Raw genomic sequence first — 20,710 nt, forward strand, 5'->3', positions numbered from 1 at the left:
TCAGAAGAACCCAGCCTGGTTCTCTGGAAGTGCAGGATTGAGGGAGGCGTGGCCAAGGCAGTACCGGACGTCCTGCCAGAGACACATTCCTTAGAGACGTCTCACCAGGCCTCCTCCCTCCGCCCCCTTCCCTGTTCTTTTCAAAGTAAATAACTTGCTAAAGGTGCCGTGAAGAGGACAGCTTTTTCCACACAGCAAACCGGTCCCTGACCCCTGTGGTTCTGAGGTCTGAGTTCTGGCTCCTGGAGGTAGCGCCCTCCCCATCCCTGCCTCTCCAACAAGCTGGGTTTGGCCACTAGCAAAGGCCTGCAGGCCCAGTTTCACCTGTGACGACTGTGTTCTGATCGGGTCCCGGGTCCCTTCTACCGCAGCAAAGCCCTCACGCTCCCTGCCTTGGGACTCAGGCTGTCCTGGCTGTGTGTGGCAGAGCAGAAAGCAGACGGCACAGCCGGAGCAGAGTGGGTGGGAAGGACAAGGAGCCACTGGGAGATCACGCTGAGGCAGAAGGATCACAAGGCCAGCCTGGGCTATACTGTGTGACTATCTCAAAAACACCAGGAAGAAAAACTGACTTCGGTCCAAGGCAGGGCACAAGGCGCGAATGCCCTGCCTCGGCCAGGCGATGGTGGGGCACACCTTTAATCCCAGTACTTGGGAGGCCTAGGCAGAGGCAGGTGGGTCTCTGTGAGTTTAAAAAGGCCAGTCTGTAGACAAAGAGCTAGTTCCAGCACAGCTAGGGGCTACTCAGGGAGACCCTTTCTTGAAACATTCAAATAATAATAATAATGAAGCGAATGTTCTGCCCCTGAAGAGATGTCAGATGTGTCTCTCTGGTGAGCCTGGAAGGGAAGTCAGAGTCGCAGAGCCCAGGGAAGTGGGGTCCAGGAACCAGCCAATAGACACAGGCAAGACACAGGCAGCGCAGGCAGAGTCCCAGGGCAAGGGAGGGGTGGCTTCAGTCCCAGGCCCTCCCTTCAGTTCCTGGAAGCCGGACTGGGGTGGAGGCCACAGCTCAGCTGACTTCCCTCCCTTTTCAGGCCTCTAGGGCTGTTGCTGGGCTGGTTCAGAGTTTAGTCTGGGCTTGAGAGCCAATCACAGGTGGAGAAGGCAGCCACAGCCTTCCAGGGTTCCCCCAACATCATGAACACCTCCTCTTTTTCTGACAGCCCCTGAGCTTTCAGGCTTCAGCCTGAGACTCTGGGGAGAGGAGGTCCTACCTTCTTCTACCTCACTGTAAGCCTAAGGATTGTCCTCTGGTCACTGAGAGCAGTATGGGGTCAGAGCTGACATTTCTGGGAAACCTGACTTACAGCAACCTTTCCCCTGGCACCCTAGAAAGAGCCCTGTGGCCAGCCACTGCTTTGCTGACCTCTGGAACGCTTGGAGGGTCTGAGTAAGGAAGTTAAAAACCCAAAAGGCAATGGGCGTGGTGAAGCCCCTGGTTTTGGTGCAGAAGGGGGAATTTAGGGAAGGACTTAAGAGGAACTGGACTGTGAGCCTTGAGATGGGGGTGGTGGTGGTAGGAGCCAAAGCCGTGCAGAGGCCAACACAAGGCCAGAGTCCTCCCCTCCGAGCGTCTGCTGGGGGAGGAGCTGGTTCTAGAGTACAGACAAACTGTGTGGGCTCAGATCAGCTGTGCTGGGGCATAGCTGGGCGAGAGTGTACTTTGCATACATGAAGCCCTGGGCAAGCATTATTTTTTAAAAGCTCTAGTGGGTAGGGATTCCCCTCCCCCTTCTTGACTTCCTGGGGTAAATACCCTCTCAATTTACGCCGCAGCCTTTCTACTAAATTTAGTGACCAGACTTCCCCGCCCTGCTGGGCCACCCTGTAAGCAGCTGTGCACAGCTGCAAAGGTGGCCCTGATGGGGTTTCAACATTCCCTGCACATCTACTCACGGAGACTCCACTGTCTGGTCAGGAGGGAAGCAGAGCTGCTGCCCAGTGCCTGAGTGTCTGCCACAAGCTACTCTCTTCCATGAAACCAAGTGGACATTAAAGATCCAACGATGTGGATGGAGAACAAGACTCCGGAGCCACATCTGGATTCTCTCCAGCCGGTCCTTTCTTTTTCTTGCCTGTCCCCTCGGTAGCTCTGGCTTGCCTGTGCCCCTGAAGTGCCACCACACCAAACCCAGTGTCTGGCAGACTTCGCCTTCCCTGTCTTACTAGTGAACAGCATTGGGGAGCTTCTCCTGCAGCCAAGAGGCAGCACTCTTCCAACCCACCATCCCTGGGCTGAGTGGGGGTGTCTCAGGACAGAGGTTTGCTTGTTGCAGGAGGTGAAGAGGCAAGAAAAGCACCTTTGCACAGGAAGCAGGCTCAGGAAAGTACCTACGGCTAACAAGAGAGAGAGACACTTTGAGTTAACCTCAGCGTAACTAGCACCAGTCACCAATCTGGGCTTCTCCATTGGGGGGAGGGGACGACACTTCAAAGGCAGGTGTTTCAGGGCTGGGGATGCAAGGTGGGTAGGAGGAGCTGCAGAGAACATCAGGTCTGTCTGCCTGAGATGGTGCTTTGCCCCAACACTGAAGCTGAGGATTATCAAGAGTTCTAGGCCACCCTAGGCTACAGAATGAGACCCTCTCCTTCATTCCACTCCCACAGAAGTAAAACAGACTAGGATATTCATTTCCTGTGTGGGAACCAAAACCTGTTGGTTCAGCTGGGAAGGGCCCACACAGCATGCGCACGCGAGCACACATGCACCCACACACTTTATTTTGTGTGTGAAAGGGGCATTCAAATGCCACTGCTAAAGTTAGGGAAAATTTTTCAGGTTTAGGTCTTTCTACCACGTGAGTCCCGGGATCCGAACTCACATCATCACACTTGGCAGCAAGTGCTTTCACCTGCTGAGCTGAGCCATCGTGCTGGCTCCACGTTAGATTCTTCTGAGCTATGCAGTAAGAGAGTAGCGCAAGGCCTTGCGCTAAGGGAAAAGTGCAGCATGGGACCTATCAAGGGAGGTGCTGAATCCACCTGCACAGCTAGTTTACTTTTGTCTCACATCTCATCTGCCCTGCTCTCCCTAGGGCTGACCACTGGCTGTTCACCTGTTTTTTGTTGTTTATTTACTTATTTAGTTTTTTTTTTTTCAAGACAAGGTTTCTTTGTGTAACAGTCCTAGCTTTCCTGGAATTAGCTCTAGACCAGGCTGGCCTCGAACTCACAGAGATCCGCCTGCCTCTGCCTCCCGAGTGCTGGGATTAAAGGTGTGCGCCACCACCACCACCCAGCAACATTTCTTTTAAATATGATCTTCATCCGGGACTTTTGGTCAAATCCTTATTCCACAAGTTTTCCTTTCACTCGGTATCGATGCATTCTTCTTTTAATTCCGCATACAGGTAACTGCAGAGCCGGAAGGGAGCACTGCATCCCCTGAAGCTGGAACTCGTCACTTGTGAGCAGCTCTGGATTGGGAAACTGAGCTATGGTCCTCTGCAAGAGCAGCGAGCTCTTACTGACACCTCCCCAGCTCTCAAACCCCAATTCTTTTCTTTTTGAAGACACGGTCTCCCTCTGTAGACTAGGCTGGCCACCATTCCTGACTTAATTCTCTTATGCAGGTTCACACCACCGTACCTGATTCACTGCTATCTTCATCATAGCTCACATCACAGAAAGGGAGATTCTATTTCAGACCAGACTTTAACCACCAAAGTGAGATTGCGGGGAGATAAGCAGGCAGTGAGGGCTCTCTGCACTTCAGGGTCACGCAGCTGCTGATGGATCAGAGTTGGTGGGAAAGTTTGTGTTCAGTATGTCCGAGGGCCCCAACTAGATCCCCAGCATGCACGCATGCATGTGCGCGCGCGCGCACACACACACACACACACACCCTCGTTTCAACACATCTCAAAACATTTCCCTGTTTCTGTTTCACTGCCTCATGAGGGAGGGAGTTCTGAGAAATGACAGAACTTCACTTCCCACAGCTGCTGTCTGCAGGTTTTTGGTTTGTTTTTTTTTTTTTTAATTTTTCCTTGGACTAAGGTCTTTTTGTAGCCCAGCCTGGCTTCGAACTCAAGGCAACCCTTTTTGTCTGCCTTTTCTATGCTAGACTAGAACTGCTGGCATAATTTATGGGTTGTTTTTTTTTTTTTTGAGACAGGATTTCTCTGTGTAACAGTCCTGGCTGTCCTTTGTAGACCAGGCTGAACTTGAACTCACAGAGATCCGCCTGCCTCTGTCTCCTGAGTGCTGGAATTAAAGGTGTGAGCCTCCACTGCCCAGTGTCTTTTTTTTTTTTTTTTTTAATGAAGAGATGGCAGGGGGAAGGCAAGAGGACATATCAAGCTTCTACTATTAGTCCGGAATGTTCCACACCAGGAGAATCCCCTGTGCAGCCTTCACCTGCGGGCTGTAGTGCACTTCTCAGATCTGGGTTCTCAGGGTCAAAAGGAAATAAACAAGACTATGATCCTCAGGAAACGTGTGCAACAAACCTAACAGCTGCTTCTCTGTGGCAGCCCAGCTGTCCCCTAATCCCATGTCCAAGGCAGAGACTGCTCCAGGTACACTGAAGGCACACAGCAAAGGCTGTAGGGCAGATCTAGGTAGAGGAGATTCAGAAATAGGCATGGTGGTGGTCCATGCTCATAACTCTAGCATGCAGTGGTGGCTAAGGCAGACACCGCCACGAGTTTGAGACCACCTAGTACACACAGCAAACCATATTCTTCAAAAAGGCTGCAAACCTCTCCAATCCAGGATAATACTAACACTGAAGCTTTTTTGTGACTATTTTCTTGGCTTCTTTCCCAGCACACCTTGTTCCAGGCTAACTGGAATAAACAAACACACATGTGATCACACCGAGTGGGGGTGGGGAAATTCTGAATGGAATGCAGCTCCAGCCAGTCAGGGGACTAGAAGCCCAGATCCCCAACAGGCTGGCAAAGAAGCCAAAACAATGAGCTCATGGGCAAGAAAAATGCAGTCTGTGGGGAAGTCTGGGCAGCCAGAGCCAACTGGTTTTCTGAATCAGGATGGGAAGGGCAGTAATTGAGTCTCCCACGGGAACGAGATTAAGAAGAGCAGGAGACACCATGCATTTAGTAACTTTCAAGGGCTGTTCTCACTAAGGTTTGTTCTGCAGAGTGTGCTCTTGGTCCTGTTAGAAACACACCTGCTCTCCCTGGCTGAGAGTCTGAGGTGGACTCGCTGGTGTTCAGGCTCGAGCATAACCGGCTGTTCCTGAGAACGTTAGATAAGGACGGGGCAGTAACTCCAGCATTGGGAAGACTGAGCCCATGGCACAAGGATGTCTGAAGTAAAACAGCTAGTCCATGTATACTGCACTCCCAGAGGCCACTGGGCAGACCGCGGGGGTCGTATCCTGAAGGGCAGAAGCTGACGTCCACAATCACCAGACTATATAGCACTCTGTATGACTACCCCGAAAGAAAAAGTAAAACTGCAGACTAGCTCTTTGGGGCTGGTGAGGACTCAACCTTAAGAGTTCTGTAAAAAATCCAGGGCCTGCGTCCCAGAGTTTACAACAGAATCTGTAACGGTTTGCAAATGCTTGGAGGTGCAGCTCCAAGAGACCCACACACTCACAACTGCATAACCTCCTGTATACAGGTAACTAAAAGAAACCAAATCAGGCTGGGCCAGAAACCTTAGTCCCAACACTTGGGAGGCAGCTCTCTGGGAGTTCAAGGCTAACATGGTCTACTTACAGCAAGTTCCCAGCCAGCTAAGGCTAAATAGTGAGACCCCATGTCAAAACCGGAGTAGGATGCGGTGACACATGCTCCAAATCCTAGCACCTGGGAGGCAGGGGCAGGGGATCTCATGTTTGAGCCAGCCTGATCTACATAGCAAGTTCTGGGCCAGCCAGAGCTACATAGTGAGGACCTGTCTCAAAAACTAAAATAAGTAAAATAGAATCTTTTGTTTTGTTTTTCGAGACAGGGTTTCTCTGTAACTTTGGAGCCTGTCCTGGAACTAACTCTTGTAGACCAGGCTGGCCTCGAATTCACAAAGATCCGCCTGCTTCTGGCTCCGGAGTGCTGGGGTTAAAGGCGTGCACCCCCTCCCCAAAAAAGAGAATCTCAAGAAGAAAACAAACTAAAAACACTCCTAAACAAATGAAAAAGCAAAACAAAACAAAACTTCACAGTTTTCAAACCGCTATAAAGTTGGCTGTGGTAACCTTAGGGCCAGTGGACTTAGGGGGCTCTGGACACACTCCCCAGATGTCAGGAACTATTATTATTTTGTAGAACTACAAAGCTACCACACGTGGGAGGTAGAGGTGGGAAGATGAATGCAAGTTCAAGGCCAGTCTGGTCTACGTATAGATTCACAAGCCAGTCAGGGCTATAGAAAGACTTCAGTTCTTCCTCGTTATTCGTGCATAGCCTGGAGCAGCAGCACAGGCTATGATTTCAGCACCTGAGACAGGAGGGTCAGAAATTCAAGGGCAGCCTCGATTAATGAGGGAGTCCAAGGCTAGCCCTGTCTCAGATCGTCAGTGAAGAATTACTGACCCGGGGTCAGTCCCTTCTCCCACAACACAGTGGCTCTTGGACTCAAAGCAAAACAAAACAAAACAAAACAAAACAAAACAAAACAAAAAAGCCTGGTGTGGTGGCACAAACCTTTAATCCCAGCACGCCACTCAAGGGGCAGAGGCTGGCGATCCACAGAGCAAGTTACAGGACAGCCAGCCCTGTTACACAGAAACCCGGTCTCGGAACCCCCCCACCCCTGCCCTCAGAGGAAAAAAAACCAAAACCCCCACTCAATTCTCAAGAGTTGTTTGACTCAGCAGGCGCGGGAGGAAGCCCCTCCCCCTTCCAGATGCTCCACATAACTGAGATAAGCAACACCAAGGCTGTAACTGCTGTGAACTGAGACAGAACCAGACTTCAACTCTCCAGAGAAGGCACTGGGGTGGGGGTGGGGGTGCCCCCCCCCCAAGGCAGAACTCGGCTGAACAAGTGAAGCTAGGAGCCAACCCTACAACATTCTTTCTGCAGGAAGTGCCCTGCTTCGGGCATCCGGATGGAGCCCCCCACACCAATGATGCTCTTTCCACTCTAACTCTGTTACCAAAACTTACTTTAGAGAAAGTTCTTCGGCTGCCTTCTGGCCAGTTCATGCCACAACTTTGAGAGGCTAAGACAAGACTATCAACCCAAACTGGATCCCAGCCTGGGCTAGGGTGCCACTAAGTTTCAGGAAGTGGGGGGAGGGGGAGAGTGGGGTGCAGAAGACTGAACTCAGGACCTTACAAGGGTTCAACATCCACCCTAACAAATGAGCAACACCCCAACTTGGAAAGAAAATTCTGGGGCAACAGATGACCTGGTTCTCGGGCCAGCAGGTGCAGCTCAGCAGAAGCTCGCTCAGTACTGGACGCTCTTGTTTAAACTTCAGCACCCCTTACCCGCACAAGAACTGAAAACGAAAGGGCTGGGTGGCTGTCTGCAGGCTTGCCTCGTACTCAGGAGGCCCTGGGTTCCGAGGCTGATGCAGACACACACCTGTCTGGCACCTGAGGGGCAGAGGCAGGAGGCCAGAATTTGGGTCTGCACAGCAAGAAGCAAAAGAGAACTGAACATTAGTTGTGCCACACACCAGGGTGGCTGAGGTGTGTGCCCCTCTATGACTTAGGTCACTCTTTGAGCAAGAGTCCGGGTTGGCTTATACCCCTAAGTGGTGGGCAGAATTAAGATATGCGCCACCACACCCACTTTTTAATGTTTTCCCAAACAAGTTCTCAGACAACCCACACCAGCTTCCAAATCCCAAAGGCTGACCTTGAACACTGGTTCTCAGTGGACCTCTCCAGTCTTGGGCGTCCTTGTGTGGCGGTGCTGCGACCCTGCCTGACCTCAGCCTCCCCTGGTGCCCTACAGGAACTGCTCCATTCGGGGTAAAGGCACAGTGCACAGAAGCGGCTTCGCATCACAGGCACCCATGGGGCTCATCATGGTGGCACAGGACAAGGCACGAGTATCCAAAGTTCAATGCAAGCCTAGGTCTTGTATCAAAAATAACTAAAAACAAAACTTCCAAAGCATCACCAGGAACAGTACTAAGCAAAACTTAACCCAGTCAAACTTTGGGGGCCTGTCTCTTTCCGTAGCATGGCTTGCCTTGGACCCGATGCAATCCTGCTGGTGTACCAAGCAAAATTTAGCATGTTAATCTTACCCTTACCTGGGTGCCACTGTCTCAACATGGAATCAAACTCGGAACCTTGTGTGTACTAGTCGTTAAAGCACATTCCCTTTGTGTCTGTGTGAACAGGGCTCAAGGCCAAGAGGCATCACATCTCCTGAAACTGGTTACTACAGTAACTAGTCAAACACGGACCCTGGGAACTGAACATAGGCCCTCTGCAAGACCAGTTAGGGCTCCCAGTCTCAAAGACACACACCCCCATACACTATTTCATAGCCCGTTGGCCTTGATCTCCAGGCAGTACTTATGCCTCAGTCTAAGTGATGGGTTACAGGAGCCACTAGGCCCAGCACAAAGCAATTTTGCAATAAAAAGTTACTGATAGGCGGTGGTGGCGGGCAGGCCTTTAATCCTACCACTCAGGAGGCAGGGACAGGCGTTATCTGAGTTCTAAGGCAGCCTGGTCTAGAGTAAGTTCCAGGAAAGCCAGGGCTACACAGTGAAACCACGTGTGTGGGGGAAGGAGGGGGGGCAAATCAGTAAAAAGTTACTGTCATCTGGTGACGAAGCCCATGGAAGACGGAACAGATGTTTAAACAGACAAAACTGAGTAGAAGATACGGGATGCTGTTTGCTTGATTAGTGTTTGTGGCTGAAAACCAGTTATGCAAACCTCAAATTTGCACATTTCCATGGTGATTCGGCTCCCTTTAAAGGCATTTGACAACAAAGGCAGGACAGTTCTTCAAACTGGCTTAGTCTCACCTCCTTGGAAGAAGTGGCCTTGACAGCTAAGAACTAAAACCTCAGGTGAATAATCTTGTTCATCTCAAAAGCAGGGTGGAGGTGGTGAAGTTACTGCTTTGTGAACCCTTCCATACTAAAAACAAACAAACACAACGCGCTATCACCCTGGTGAGATGGCCCAGTGGGTAGGGGCACTTGCCACCAGGCCTGAGTTTGAGCTCAGGAGGGAAAATTGTTTACGTGCACACTGATACTTAGTAACTCACAAGGTAAAGACAGCTTTTGATCTGTGCATTAACAAGGACCTCACAGCACTGCACCACCAAATCCTGTGCTTGAGAGAGGCTCAGTGAAGAACCTGCCTACTACACACAAGGTCCTGGGTTTACTCCGAGCTTGGGGAGCAGGGGCAGGTTGGGATACAGCACCCTAACAAGGCACACACCCATCTCAGCTAAAGCAGAGGACCAGAGGTGGAGGCAGAATGAAAAGCTCAGGGTCAGCCTTGAACTTAAGATAAAAGCAGTGTGATGCTGAGAGCGGTGAAGACTGTCCAGGCTGGGCTACTTTGTGGCCATCTTAAAGGAGACCAAAAAGCATTCTCTTCCAACACAGAAAAGTAAGGGCCTAGTTTAAGTAGCGCAACACACAAAACTCCAGATACAGGCTCTCTGCCCCTTTGCTATGAGGCAAATTGACTTTAACTTTTGTTTTTAGTTCACTTACATGCATTGCTGACTTCCTTAAAGAGACTTGCATAATGGGGAAGGAAGGCGATAAGAAAAGACCCATATACCACACCTTACTTTGGAGGAGAAAAAAAAAGGTTTATTTTTTTTTCCTTAAGAGAAGAAACAAGTTAGGGAAACACATTTTTTTACAACCCACATTAACTTGCAGTTGGTCCTAACCCTTTTAGGAACAGGTGTTAAAAATGCTGGTTCTACCGGATTGAAGGTGTTCACCACCCCAGCTAGAATGTACATGGATGCTTGAAGACGGTATGGTTTTCCCTGAGAAGTGTAAGACAAGTTTGCTGAGAGCTATCTTTCCAGCAGCCCCTCCCCCTTCACTCTGGAGGGTGTCTCAACTACGCAGCTAGGCAGCACTTGGACCGTGCCTCTTCTCCCTCCAAATAAACCCCTTTTCTCAACCACTTGGGCTCTCCAAGTCTGCATGGCCCTGGAACCAGAACAGCCCACTAGGAACAGACCGGTACAAACACAAACTTCCACAACTGGATATGGGAGCGCGCCTTCTAGGCACCTTAACCTGTAGGGTCAAACTATGTAAAGTGCTTTTAATTCCAAGAGATAAACATAAATAAGCCATTTATAACCAAGAAGGATAAATACATAGGTACAAACAGCTCCAACAAGATGACCTCGGGCTGGGCTGGACAGGCAGGGCACTTCTTCCCCATTGCATTCTTAGTCATCTGATTCATGCCTATTTTTATCTGCAGTCCTGACTAAAGGTCACTCTGAGACTGAAGCTTCCCAATGACCACAGCTTAAACAACCTCCTCCAGTTTACCAGTCAGCTTTCAGATAACTGAGGCTTAACAAAACCCTCCTTTCTCTAAATTTAAGTGAGCATACTCACTCTGGGACAGTTAAAGCTGTGACTTTTGATACTACCCACATTGCTCCTGTTGGTCAAAGGCCTCAAAGCCTCTAAGGAGACAAAGCTCTGCTGACTGACAGGAGGGAGATGACTTATGTTCCTAGTTGGGGGGTGAGGATGTGTGGACCTCAATTCTATCTGTAGAGGGACCAGAGGGAGCATCACAAGTCAGGATTTAAGAATGGTTAATTCTATATAACAGTGAGACACCTAGAGAAACCAACACAGAAATTCAAAACAAAGCTTAGCAATCATTAGTAGAAAAGAAACACATACTTGTTTTATTGACAACACCAGGCTTAAACTTGTATTAAACAAGTAAGCTTGTGAATAGCACCATGGTTATGACTCTAGCCTGAATTCCCAAACCACTTTACAATTTAGTAAGTCACCGGGGGGGTCAAATGTCTTACATCTACCTGCAATACAAAATCAGACTGGAAAATTAAGCCTGCATAGTTGTGAATCTGATTTGCCTCACTACAGCCAGTGCATGCGCAGCTGGTTCTGTGTATACTCTAGTACTGGTCATGACAAAGTTCTAAAAAGCTGTAAGAAATAGATTTTAACTACAAGTTGCAAATCTTTTCAAAAGGGTATGGAAAAACTAAATCAGAGCCTTCCCTCTTTTATATTCAAAGAAATAGACTTTCTGTAAAAATATATACAATTTTTACAGACAAATACATTTTATATGTTGTTTCTCTTAAAAATTGAGGCTTTTCAGTTTTGTAACTAATTAGTGGAAGCTTAGTCAAGTACTTTTGGCCATTACTAGGCTAATAAACTTAAGAATCATCCAAACCAAGCCAAAGTAGACAGGCCTACACATCCTGAGCACGTGGGCTTTGTCAACAAGCACACCTGGGAGATCGCGGGCGCCCGTGGCGTGCCTCCCTTCACATTCTCGTTCACTCCTGTGGCTTCCAGTCAAAGTTTTTACTTGCAGCTTACATCCATTTGCACAGGTCACCGTCATTATTAGTGCTTCTTTGCGACACTACAGTGGTGGATTCTGATATTTATTGAGCTCTATGACTAGCCTGACGACTGGCCACTCCGTTCAGGACAAGGAAATCAAGTCTGTCCATCTAACCACTTTCGTCCAATCTACAAGTCCTCCATGGCCTCCCAAAGTCTGCTGAGTGAAAACTTTGCTTCTTTCAGAGAGTAACTCTTCAAGAGGGAGCACTTTCCCCATGTATTTATTCTTGTTGGCCACAATCCTGTAGCCACTTGCTTTATTTCTGGCTATGTTGCTAGAGTGGAACTCCTGGATTGTTAAAAGCCGGGGCAGCTTCAAGTCCAACTTCATAAATACACTGGTTTTCACAGAAGCACGCAGTTTGGTGGCTGGAGTTAAGAGACACCTAGCACTCCCAAGGCTATCTGATCAGATAGGCCAGCCCAGCCCCCACTCCAGCCACACCCGCGAAGGCCAGCAGCACATTTCTGATGCCGCCTTCTAGGTCCTGCACGTGGAAGAACTCCACAAACCCATCCTAGAAAACAAAAGAAAAGCACATTTTTCAAGCATGGGTTTCTGCCGTTGTGACACTAAATACAGAGAAAGGATTAATTAAAATATCCCCCGAAACAATGGCGAAACAACTATCCAATATTCCCGGGATGCAAGAGCCGTGTCTGGAGTTTCCGGTGAGTTAGACTAGCTCACAGCTGTACCGCACAAGGTGAACAAGAATTGAGGGCCCAACCAGACAAACGCTACCACTCTTCAGAGCCCCCGGAAGCATCTCTCCCGTGGGGTCAGTGTTTCCTAATGAGGTTGAGCACACTTCACACCAGAGCTCTTTGGGTATAAAACATCTGAGCTGCAGGCTCTACCCGTCTCCACTGGATTAAAATGAGGGCCTACAGGGTATGTACATTTAGTCATCGCAGGGGTCCCTTACTTCAAGGTTTCAAATCCACTGCTCTGAAGATCACCCAACTTAGAAGAACCTACAGAATACAAGACCTTCTGGTACAGTTCAAGACCTCCATACCACTTTTTCTTTGGACCCCCCCCCCCTTACAACGTCCAACGTTAAGCAACCAGATGTACATAGATCTGGAACCGGGAGCTTTGTAAAAACCTTTAGCTGCCTCCACCTTCACTAAGTCCTGCACCCCATTTCCACTCCACGGCCCCTTTAAACCGTAAGGCAAACTTACCCAGCCTCTTTGTTTGACAAGCCAGTCCCGTTTTGATCGGACAAGAACATCTGTGATACTTTCTGCTAATGGTTCGATGCAGTTTTCCTGGTTTATGCTCTTCAAATGTTTGGCCACATAGGCACCGAAAGAAATAAGAGTCACAATCCTGCCCCAGTTTGTTACGCCATCTTTGAAAACATGGACCATCACTCGAGAAAAAGACTTGACATCGTCTTCGTTTTTAATGTCCAGTTTCCGAAGCATGCCTGAGGGAGAAAAGCACGCAACCTCATGGCCTCCTTTGTCTGCTGCAGCCGGCCACGACCCCTGCCCACCCACGGCGAGGGACTCGGCTCTTGGAGCGCTCAGGCGGACCCCACGCCGACATTGACATCCCACCCTTTCCGGCTTTTGAACCCAACTGCCAGATGGGCGGAAACAATGACTCACGGCCAGAACACGCCGGGTGCGGAGCCAGCTCGCCCGGGCTCTTCCCGCACGGCCCGGCCCGCCCCGCCCCGGGCGCCGCTTACCCTGGAAGGCCGTCTCGTGGTTGCGCTGCACCCCGTCGCCCACGCGCCGCAGGGTCTCCAGCGCCCTCCGGCCCGAGGCGCCCGCCTCGCCCAGCGGCTTCCCGTCCTTGGCGCCGGCCGCCTGCTCCCGCAGGTAGCGCGAGATGATCTCCAGCGACTGGCGGTACAGCTCGTCCTCCTCCTCCTCCTCCTCCTCGGCCGACGGCGGCGTGGAGGGCAGAGAGCCGTCGGCGGCCGCCGCACTCCCGCGCTCCCGCAGGGGCAGCACGGCCGGCCGCTTGCCGAGCGCCTCGGGCTCGCAGCCGTCCAGCTCCTCCTCACCGGGCATGATGGCGGCGGCCGGCGCGGCCAGCTCCCCCCGCGGCACGGCCAGGAGGCCGGGCGCCCGCAGCTGCCGCCTCTCGGGCGACGCGGTGACGTCGGGGTCCTCCGCGCCCACGGGCGGCGGCCGAGCGACCACCCGCGCGCCGGGCAGCAGGGCGGCCTCCCCTCCCCCCTCGCGCCGCGCCTTGGCCGCCTCGGCGGTCAGGCGCGCCCCCGCCGGAGAACCGCCGGCCGCGCCGAGGCTGGCGCCGCCGCAGTACAGGTTCAGGCCGATCACCGCGTTTTTCCGCAGGCCAAACATGATCGGACGCCGCAGGAGAGGGGACGAGAGCGGGGAAGGCCACGACTCCAGACTCGAGGCTGGCGGAAGTCAGGAGTGGGCCAGGCTGGAACCGGCCGCCGCCTTAGGGCCTCTCTGACGCAAGCGGGCTCTTACCGTAAAAGGGAAAGGGGCGTGGTTTCCGGAGAGCCGCGCCGGACGTGGACCGCGGCTCTTCCGGCCCGGCTACTTAACGACCCGACTGGCGGCGCGCGCGTTCCTTCCGCCCTGTGCGCCTCTGCTCCGGGTCCGTGCTTGTGCCAGGGTTTGATGTCCAGGCTGTCCCGGACATTAGCTAGTCCTGCCTTAGCATTTCTCGTGCTGGCATGACAGGCTTGCACCATGCGCTTCGTTTTTAAACCATACCACTTTTAAAATTATTATTAATTATTATTATTTGTGGATGTGTGCCTCCATGTGGGTGCTGGGAGTCGAACCCGAGTCCTGAAAGAGCAGCCAGGGCTCTTAACCGCCCAGGCATCTCTCCAGCCCGTCCCTGCACCACACCTAACTCGAAACCATTGATTCGCTTAGAAATAGAGGGAAAAGGAATGGGGAGGATAGAAGATTTGAGTAAATAGGAGCACGCTATGGGAGACCTGCGTCATTTTTCTACTGTTTCAAAAATGAGGACACTTGACGGACCACTATTAAAGAGTTATTTATGTGGAGCCTCTGAAATGGTTCAGACTTGTGTCACTGAAACGCAAACCCGAAGACCTGAATTCGGAAGCAGCGAGCCAGCCTCACAGAGTTCCAACGGCTGCCACAAGAGCCCAACTCCTCACCGCCACACACAAAGAATAAAGTCTAAAAGCGAATCATTTATGGTGGCTGGGCCTGTAGCTCAATTGGTAGAGAGCTTGTCTAGCCCTGAGGAGGTAGAGGCAGGACACTTGGAAGATTAGACTTGGCTACCTAATGAGCTTGCTCTAAACAGTCACTTATGACCGCTAAGGGTGTAACTCAGTTGGTCCCCAGCATCTCATAAGAAGGTGGGGACCACCGGGCGGTAGAGGCGCACACCTTTAATCCCAACTCAGGAGGCAGAGGCAGGCAGAACTCTGAATTCAAGAGTTCAAGAGCTAGTTCCAGCACAGCTAGGACTGTTAGACAGAGAAACCCTGTCCTTTTTTTTTTTTTTTTTTTAAGACACCTGATCTACAAAGCAAGTTCCAAGCCAGCCACAGTTACATAGTGAGACCCAGGCTCTAACAAAACAAAACAGAAATTGTAGGCTAGGAATATGGCTTAATTGCTAGAGCGCTTGCCTAACAGAAAACCCTGGGTTCCAAACCCTGTGCAGTGATGGCACACCTTTCATTTCAGGACTTGGGAGATGGACCAGTAAGTAAAGACACTTGGCGCCAGCCTGAGGACCCGGTTCTTTCCCTAGAGCCCAGGTGGTGAAAGGCAAGAGCCGACTCCTGAGACCTCCACTGAGCGTGTCAGTGTTAAACCACAGCTTAGTAAGAAGCCAGGGAACCATCCGACTGCTTGGAAGCAGGATCTAGAATCCCAGTTTTGTAGGATGTGGCAGGGAGTGTGGAGGGAAGCACTTTGTAATCGTAGTGACTAAGGACCGCTTCTGTAAGAAATGTCTCCTCCTGCGCAACCAGCACAGTGTGAAGTGCGGGGTGAGGGGGCTTCGTCAACTGGAGTGCTGGAGTTAGAGAAACCCTGCGGGCTAGGTGGCTAGAGGAAGGCTTTAGGGAAGAGAGTCTAGCCCAGGTTGGAGGCCATCTTCCTGCTTCAATCGGCTACATTCTGGGAATATGAGCTGCCACACTCTGTCTAAATTTAAAATTTTCATATATTCACATATTTGGTCCCAGAACTTGGGAGGCAGAGACAGGCAGCTCAGCATGAGTTGGAGGCCAGCCTGGCTCGAGTTCCAGGACAGGCTCCAAAGCTACAGAGAAATCTGGTCTCAAAATATATATGTATGTGTGTGTGTGTTTGTGCACATGTGTGCAGGTGCATTTGGAAGTCAGAGGCATTACAGGGATTGTGAGCCACCAGACTTAGGTGCCATCTCAACAGGCCCCTTTTAAAGTTTTTTTGAGGGGGCTGGAGAGATGGCTCAGTGGTTAAGAGCAATGACTGCTCTTCCAGAGTGACCTGGGTTCAATTCCCAGCACCCACATGGCAGCTCACAACTGTCTGAAGATCCAGATGCAGGGGATCTGACAGCTTCACACCAATGCACATAAAATAAAGTTAAATAAACCATAAAAATATGTTAAAAATAACGGTTTTTTTTTGAGATAGGGTCACATGTAGCCTAAGCTGGACTCAAATTTGCTGTATAGCTGAAGATAGCCTTGAACTAACTAATTCTGCTTCTGCCTCCAAGGCGTGTGCGCCACAGCCCTAGTATCGATTTGGACTGTCGTAGGCAGTCGGGAAACCTGATACTACCATAGTTAGTGTACGTGCTAATTCAGTTTCATGGCTATAATGGGTTAGGATGAATCGACAGAAGGGAGTGGACGCAAAGGGATGAAGGAGGACTTGTTCCACGATACAGTAGGCAGATGACACTGCCCTAGATGACGGTGCGCACCTTGAGCCAGCATGCTCAGACAGGGTGCTAAATCTAGCCTAAGACAGGCCTACAGAGAAAGAGGCCTGTCTCTCAGAAACAAAAACAAAACAACAAAACAAAAACAAAGGCTGTGCCAGGAGTGGCGACTCACGCCTGTCATCCCTGCACTTGACAGGCAGAGGCAGGAAGATGGGGGTCAAAGGTCATCTTGTTATGTAATGACTCCAAGGATTGGCTACCTGAGAGCCTATCTCAAACAAGTTCAAAACAAAACAAAATCCAATCCCAGCATTCTGGAGTTGGAGACAGGATCTCTGAGTTTCAGGCCAACCAGGACTATAGTGAGACTCTTTCTCCAAAAACAAACAGAAAAAAAAAACTATGTTAAAATATCTAACTCCAACTTGGCTTAATATTGGCTTATTCTGAAATTCCTTTTTGCACTGAAGTCAAGAATTCGGTTTAACTGGGAACTCCTGAGGCTGCGTGTGAGCTATGCCTCTGCCCCATCATTACTCACAGGGCTGAAAATACTGCCCCATCATTACTCACAAGGCTGAAAATACCGCACTGAACGCTACAGGGAGAACTACTGACGTCCTTTGAGATCAAGTAGACGCCGTGGGCAGTCCGACCTGTTTTTGTGTGGTAGTGCGGTAGAACTGATATCTAAATTGAGGACTGAACAACAGCGTGAAAGCTGAGCCTGGAGCCACAGGCTGCTAATCCCAGCACTCAGAGGCAGAGGCAGGAGGATAACTGTGACTTTGAGGCCAACCTTGATGATATAGAAAAAAAAAATCCCAAAGAAAGAGAAACAACAGGGACCTACAGTGAAGGGTGGAAGTAGAGAAGACACTGGAAGATGGTGCGGGGATCAACAGGCTTGAGGATCTGAGTTTGATCCCAGGGACCATCGGGACAACGATTGAACTGAGTCCTCGGGTTGTTCTCTGACCATATCATAGAGCTCGCACAGAACACTGTGGATTGCAGACATGGGCCACCCTGCCTGCCTTATTTTATTTTATTTTGGATTTTCAAGACAGGGATTCCCTGTGTAACAGTTCTGGTTGTCCTGGAACTTGTTCAGTAGTCCAGGCTAGCCTCGAACTCACAGGGATCCACCTGCCTCTGCCTCTCGAGTGCTGGGATCAAAGGCGCGCACCTCCACCGCCCGGCAGTTCAGGCGATTTTCTGACAATGATGGTGACCACAGAATCCGTCAAGCACACTGAGCAAATAGAATTCTTAAAGAGCTAGGACATTCCAGAGCCTTTCTGAGGAGACCTCTGTCACGCAGAGCAGCAGGCAAACACGCCAGGCATGCTGGTCGAGGTGCGAGCCTCCAGATGAAGGGGCTTCCTCGTGTAAATAATGCCACTGTTTATTCAGGGCCCCACCTAACCCAGGAGTCTTGTTTTCAGTTCCCTAGGTCTCGGTCATATTTGACAAGTCCTAACTCCCTAAAATGCCTGACTTTTGAGCTGTTGTATTTTGGGGGACATATTCACCAAAAGGTGCCTTGGCAGCCTGCTAAGTAAAAGGATAATCTCGATTCCTAGGGAATCGGACACAAAGAAACAGACACCGCAGGAAAGACTGTGTCCCCAGCAGGAGAGAGACTGAGGAGGGGCTGCGAGCAGACATCCCCCAAGACCCTGACTGACTAGGGATGCCTAAGTGATACCATACTGAAGTCCATGAGAGCACAGGAAGCAAGCTCACTGGCTCTGTGAACTTCATCCCAGTGGCCGGGGACTCTCTCCTCAGACAGACATCCGCTCTGGCACAGGTCCCCTAACTTGTGAGAGGGCTGGCCCTGCATTCCCTCTGTAGGGAGGATGAATCTATTTTCTGATTCTCTTAGGCAAGCACTCTACCAGCTGAGGTGCATTCCCACACTCTAATTTGTTACCAACAGCTCTGTGGCTCTTCGGCCTTTATTTTGAATTTCCCAAAATTTGTCTTTTAGAAAGTCTCAGGCATCATTCTGTGTTTCTCCTAGGGATTAGCTTGGAGTTCTTGTTGTTTCTGAAGGGAGCTTGTGTGTGCATGAGGAGAGGAGGCTGACCCCAGAGATCTAAACACACTAGGCAAGAGCTCTACTACTAAGCCTCCACCCTCAACCCTTGAACGTTTTTGTTTTGCTTTCAGCTAGGATCTGGCTATTGTGTAGCACAGGCTGGCCCTGAATCCTTTGCTTTAGTCTTCCAAGGGTTAGCATTATAGGCTTGCAACCCAAGACCCAAGCTTGGTGGCTCTTGTCTAAACTTTCAGCACTCAGAAGGCTGGAGCAAGAGGATCATGGGAAGTGCAGCCTGGGCTACATCGTGAGTTCTACACCAGTCTGGACACAGAGTGAGATGCTGTCTCAGAGAAAAAGCAAAAAGGAAGTTACTTTTTCCCCCTTGAAATGGACAAAGGGGCTCAGGACTTCTGGAACTAGTCCTTGACGATTTGTCTTGAAAATCTTAGTTGCTGCCGGTGTTTCCCACTGGAAGTCACATCTGTATGTCTTGGTTCCACAGCTGAAACAGACGTTTTAATTTTTTAAAAGTTTATTACACAAGTCTGAATGCACGGAGGCTGTGCAGGGGACAATGTGTGGGCGTTGGTCCTCGAGTTCTACCATGTGGGTGGTCACAGGGCTCAACCCCAGGTCATCAGGCTCAGCAGCAACGCTTCTCCATGCTAAGCAGCCTCACTGGCTCCCCGTGAACACTTTACATGTAAAACAATCTCCCTTATCAAGCCTAACTCCTGTCCCTCCCTCTTCCTTCCTCCAGTGTCCATATGCTTTACAGGCCTAATCACAGATGGTCATCAAAATGAAGAAGAGAAACTCTTAACCTGCTTCTGGGGTGGAGTTACCTGTCCGCTGGGATCATGAAATACAAGGGCTGGGCTGCGGTGCTCCAGGGAGAGCGCTCACTTGCATCCAGGAAGCCCTGGGTCTGCCCTGTAGCGTTCCATAATGTATGGAACATATATTAATGTATATGCTATGGGAGCACATGCCCGGAATCCCAGGACTGGAGAGACGGAGACAAGGGGCTCGGAGGCTCCAGGTCATCCAGCTTGGCCTATGTGGGACCCTGTTAAATGGGAGCAAACATCCCTGCCCTTGGCGGTGGTGGTGCACGCCTTTAACCCCAGCACTTAGGAGGCAGATCTCTGTGAGTTCAAGGCCAGCCTGGTCTACAAGAGCTAGTTCCAGGACAGGCTCCAAAGCTACAGAGAAACCCTGTCTCGAAAAACCAAAAAAGGAAAGAAAAAAAATCCCTGCCCACCCCCTCCCAAAGAAAGAAAATACAAAAAAATAAAAATTATGTGTTTGATCCCCCCCCCCCCTCTCTCTCTCTGTTTTTCGACATAGGGTTTCTCTGTAGCTTTGTAGCCTGTCCTGAAACTAGCTCTTGTAGACCAGGCTGGCCTCAAACTCACAAACATCCACCTCACCACCACCTGGTGTGTTTGATTTTCTAAAAGCTTCCATAGAAGCCACACCAACAAACCCTGCAGCAGTACAGTAACAGCCTGCTATGCATGCAGCCGGCCCCTTGAATAGGGTTTGTACAGTGCAAAAGCCACAACCCTGAAGAATGTTGCTCCCTTTGTCCCCTTCCTAGGCAGGAGAGAGTGACATGTTTTCAGACGAGGTCACATAGCCCAAATGAGCCCCAAATTCACTGTAGCCCAGAATGTTCTTTCAGTAGTGTGTTGTGTGCGTGAGGAGGGCACCGCTGACTGTGTGTGCGCAGGCGCGAGGAGGGCACCACTGACTGGGTGGGAGTCCTCACTCTACTCTGTGGGTTCAGGGGTGAACTCACACCCTCAGGCTCCAGCGAGTGACTGCATGCCGAGAGATCTTGGTGCCTGGACCTTGAATTTATGATCCTTTGCCTCTACCTCTGAGGGTTGGGAGTGCAAGGCTAAGTCAACACGCCCAGTTAATTAATGCTTTTGTTTTTCAGTCAAATTAGAAGCAAACTTGATTAATTCCTGGCCAGGATGATGGACATTGGCTAGGTTCATCCGGGATTCCCAGAGAGTGGCTGTGATTTCATTAGTCAGAAACTTACAAAGTCAAGACCACCAGCAGGGAAGGCCGCATACGCTTGTTCTGAGTCAGGGCCTCACTATATGGAGCCCTGAGTTGTTTGAAACACCTTCTGTGGCCTCCAACTCACAGAATCCCCCTTCTCTGCCTCTGCAGTGCTGGCATTAAAAGTGTGCACCACAACTGTTGGCTAATTAATGCTTTTTTTTGTTGACTTTGGTTTTTTTTTTTGTTCTTGTTGGTTT

General features: G+C 50.4%; 1 protein-coding gene across 2 annotated transcripts; it reads right to left on the reverse strand.

Annotated features, from left to right (window-relative positions):
* Window positions 1-9,701: 9,701 nt before the first annotated feature.
* Mcl1 (MCL1 apoptosis regulator, BCL2 family member) lies at window positions 9,702-13,931 on the reverse strand. 2 transcript variants are annotated; one of them, XM_050124581.1, is made up of 3 exons: window positions 13,212-13,923; window positions 12,697-12,944; window positions 9,702-12,023 (listed from the first exon to the last, which is right to left on the reverse strand). In XM_050124581.1, exons 1-3 carry the CDS (start codon window positions 13,834-13,836, stop codon window positions 11,907-11,909), a joined length of 990 nt encoding a protein of 329 aa, XP_049980538.1. In that variant the 5' UTR covers window positions 13,837-13,923; the 3' UTR covers window positions 9,702-11,906. The 2 variants fall into 2 exon arrangements, with proteins under 2 accessions (XP_049980538.1, XP_049980539.1); XM_050124582.1 differs by lacking the exon at window positions 12,697-12,944 and having other exon boundaries at window positions 13,212-13,931.
* Between the last annotated feature and the right edge of the window lie 6,779 nt (window positions 13,932-20,710).

Source organism: Alexandromys fortis, unplaced genomic scaffold (assembly GCF_014885135.2).
Source record: "Alexandromys fortis isolate MF-2015 unplaced genomic scaffold, M_Fortis_MF-2015_v1.1 scaffold_218, whole genome shotgun sequence".
Lineage (NCBI taxonomy): Eukaryota > Metazoa > Chordata > Mammalia > Rodentia > Cricetidae > Alexandromys > Alexandromys fortis.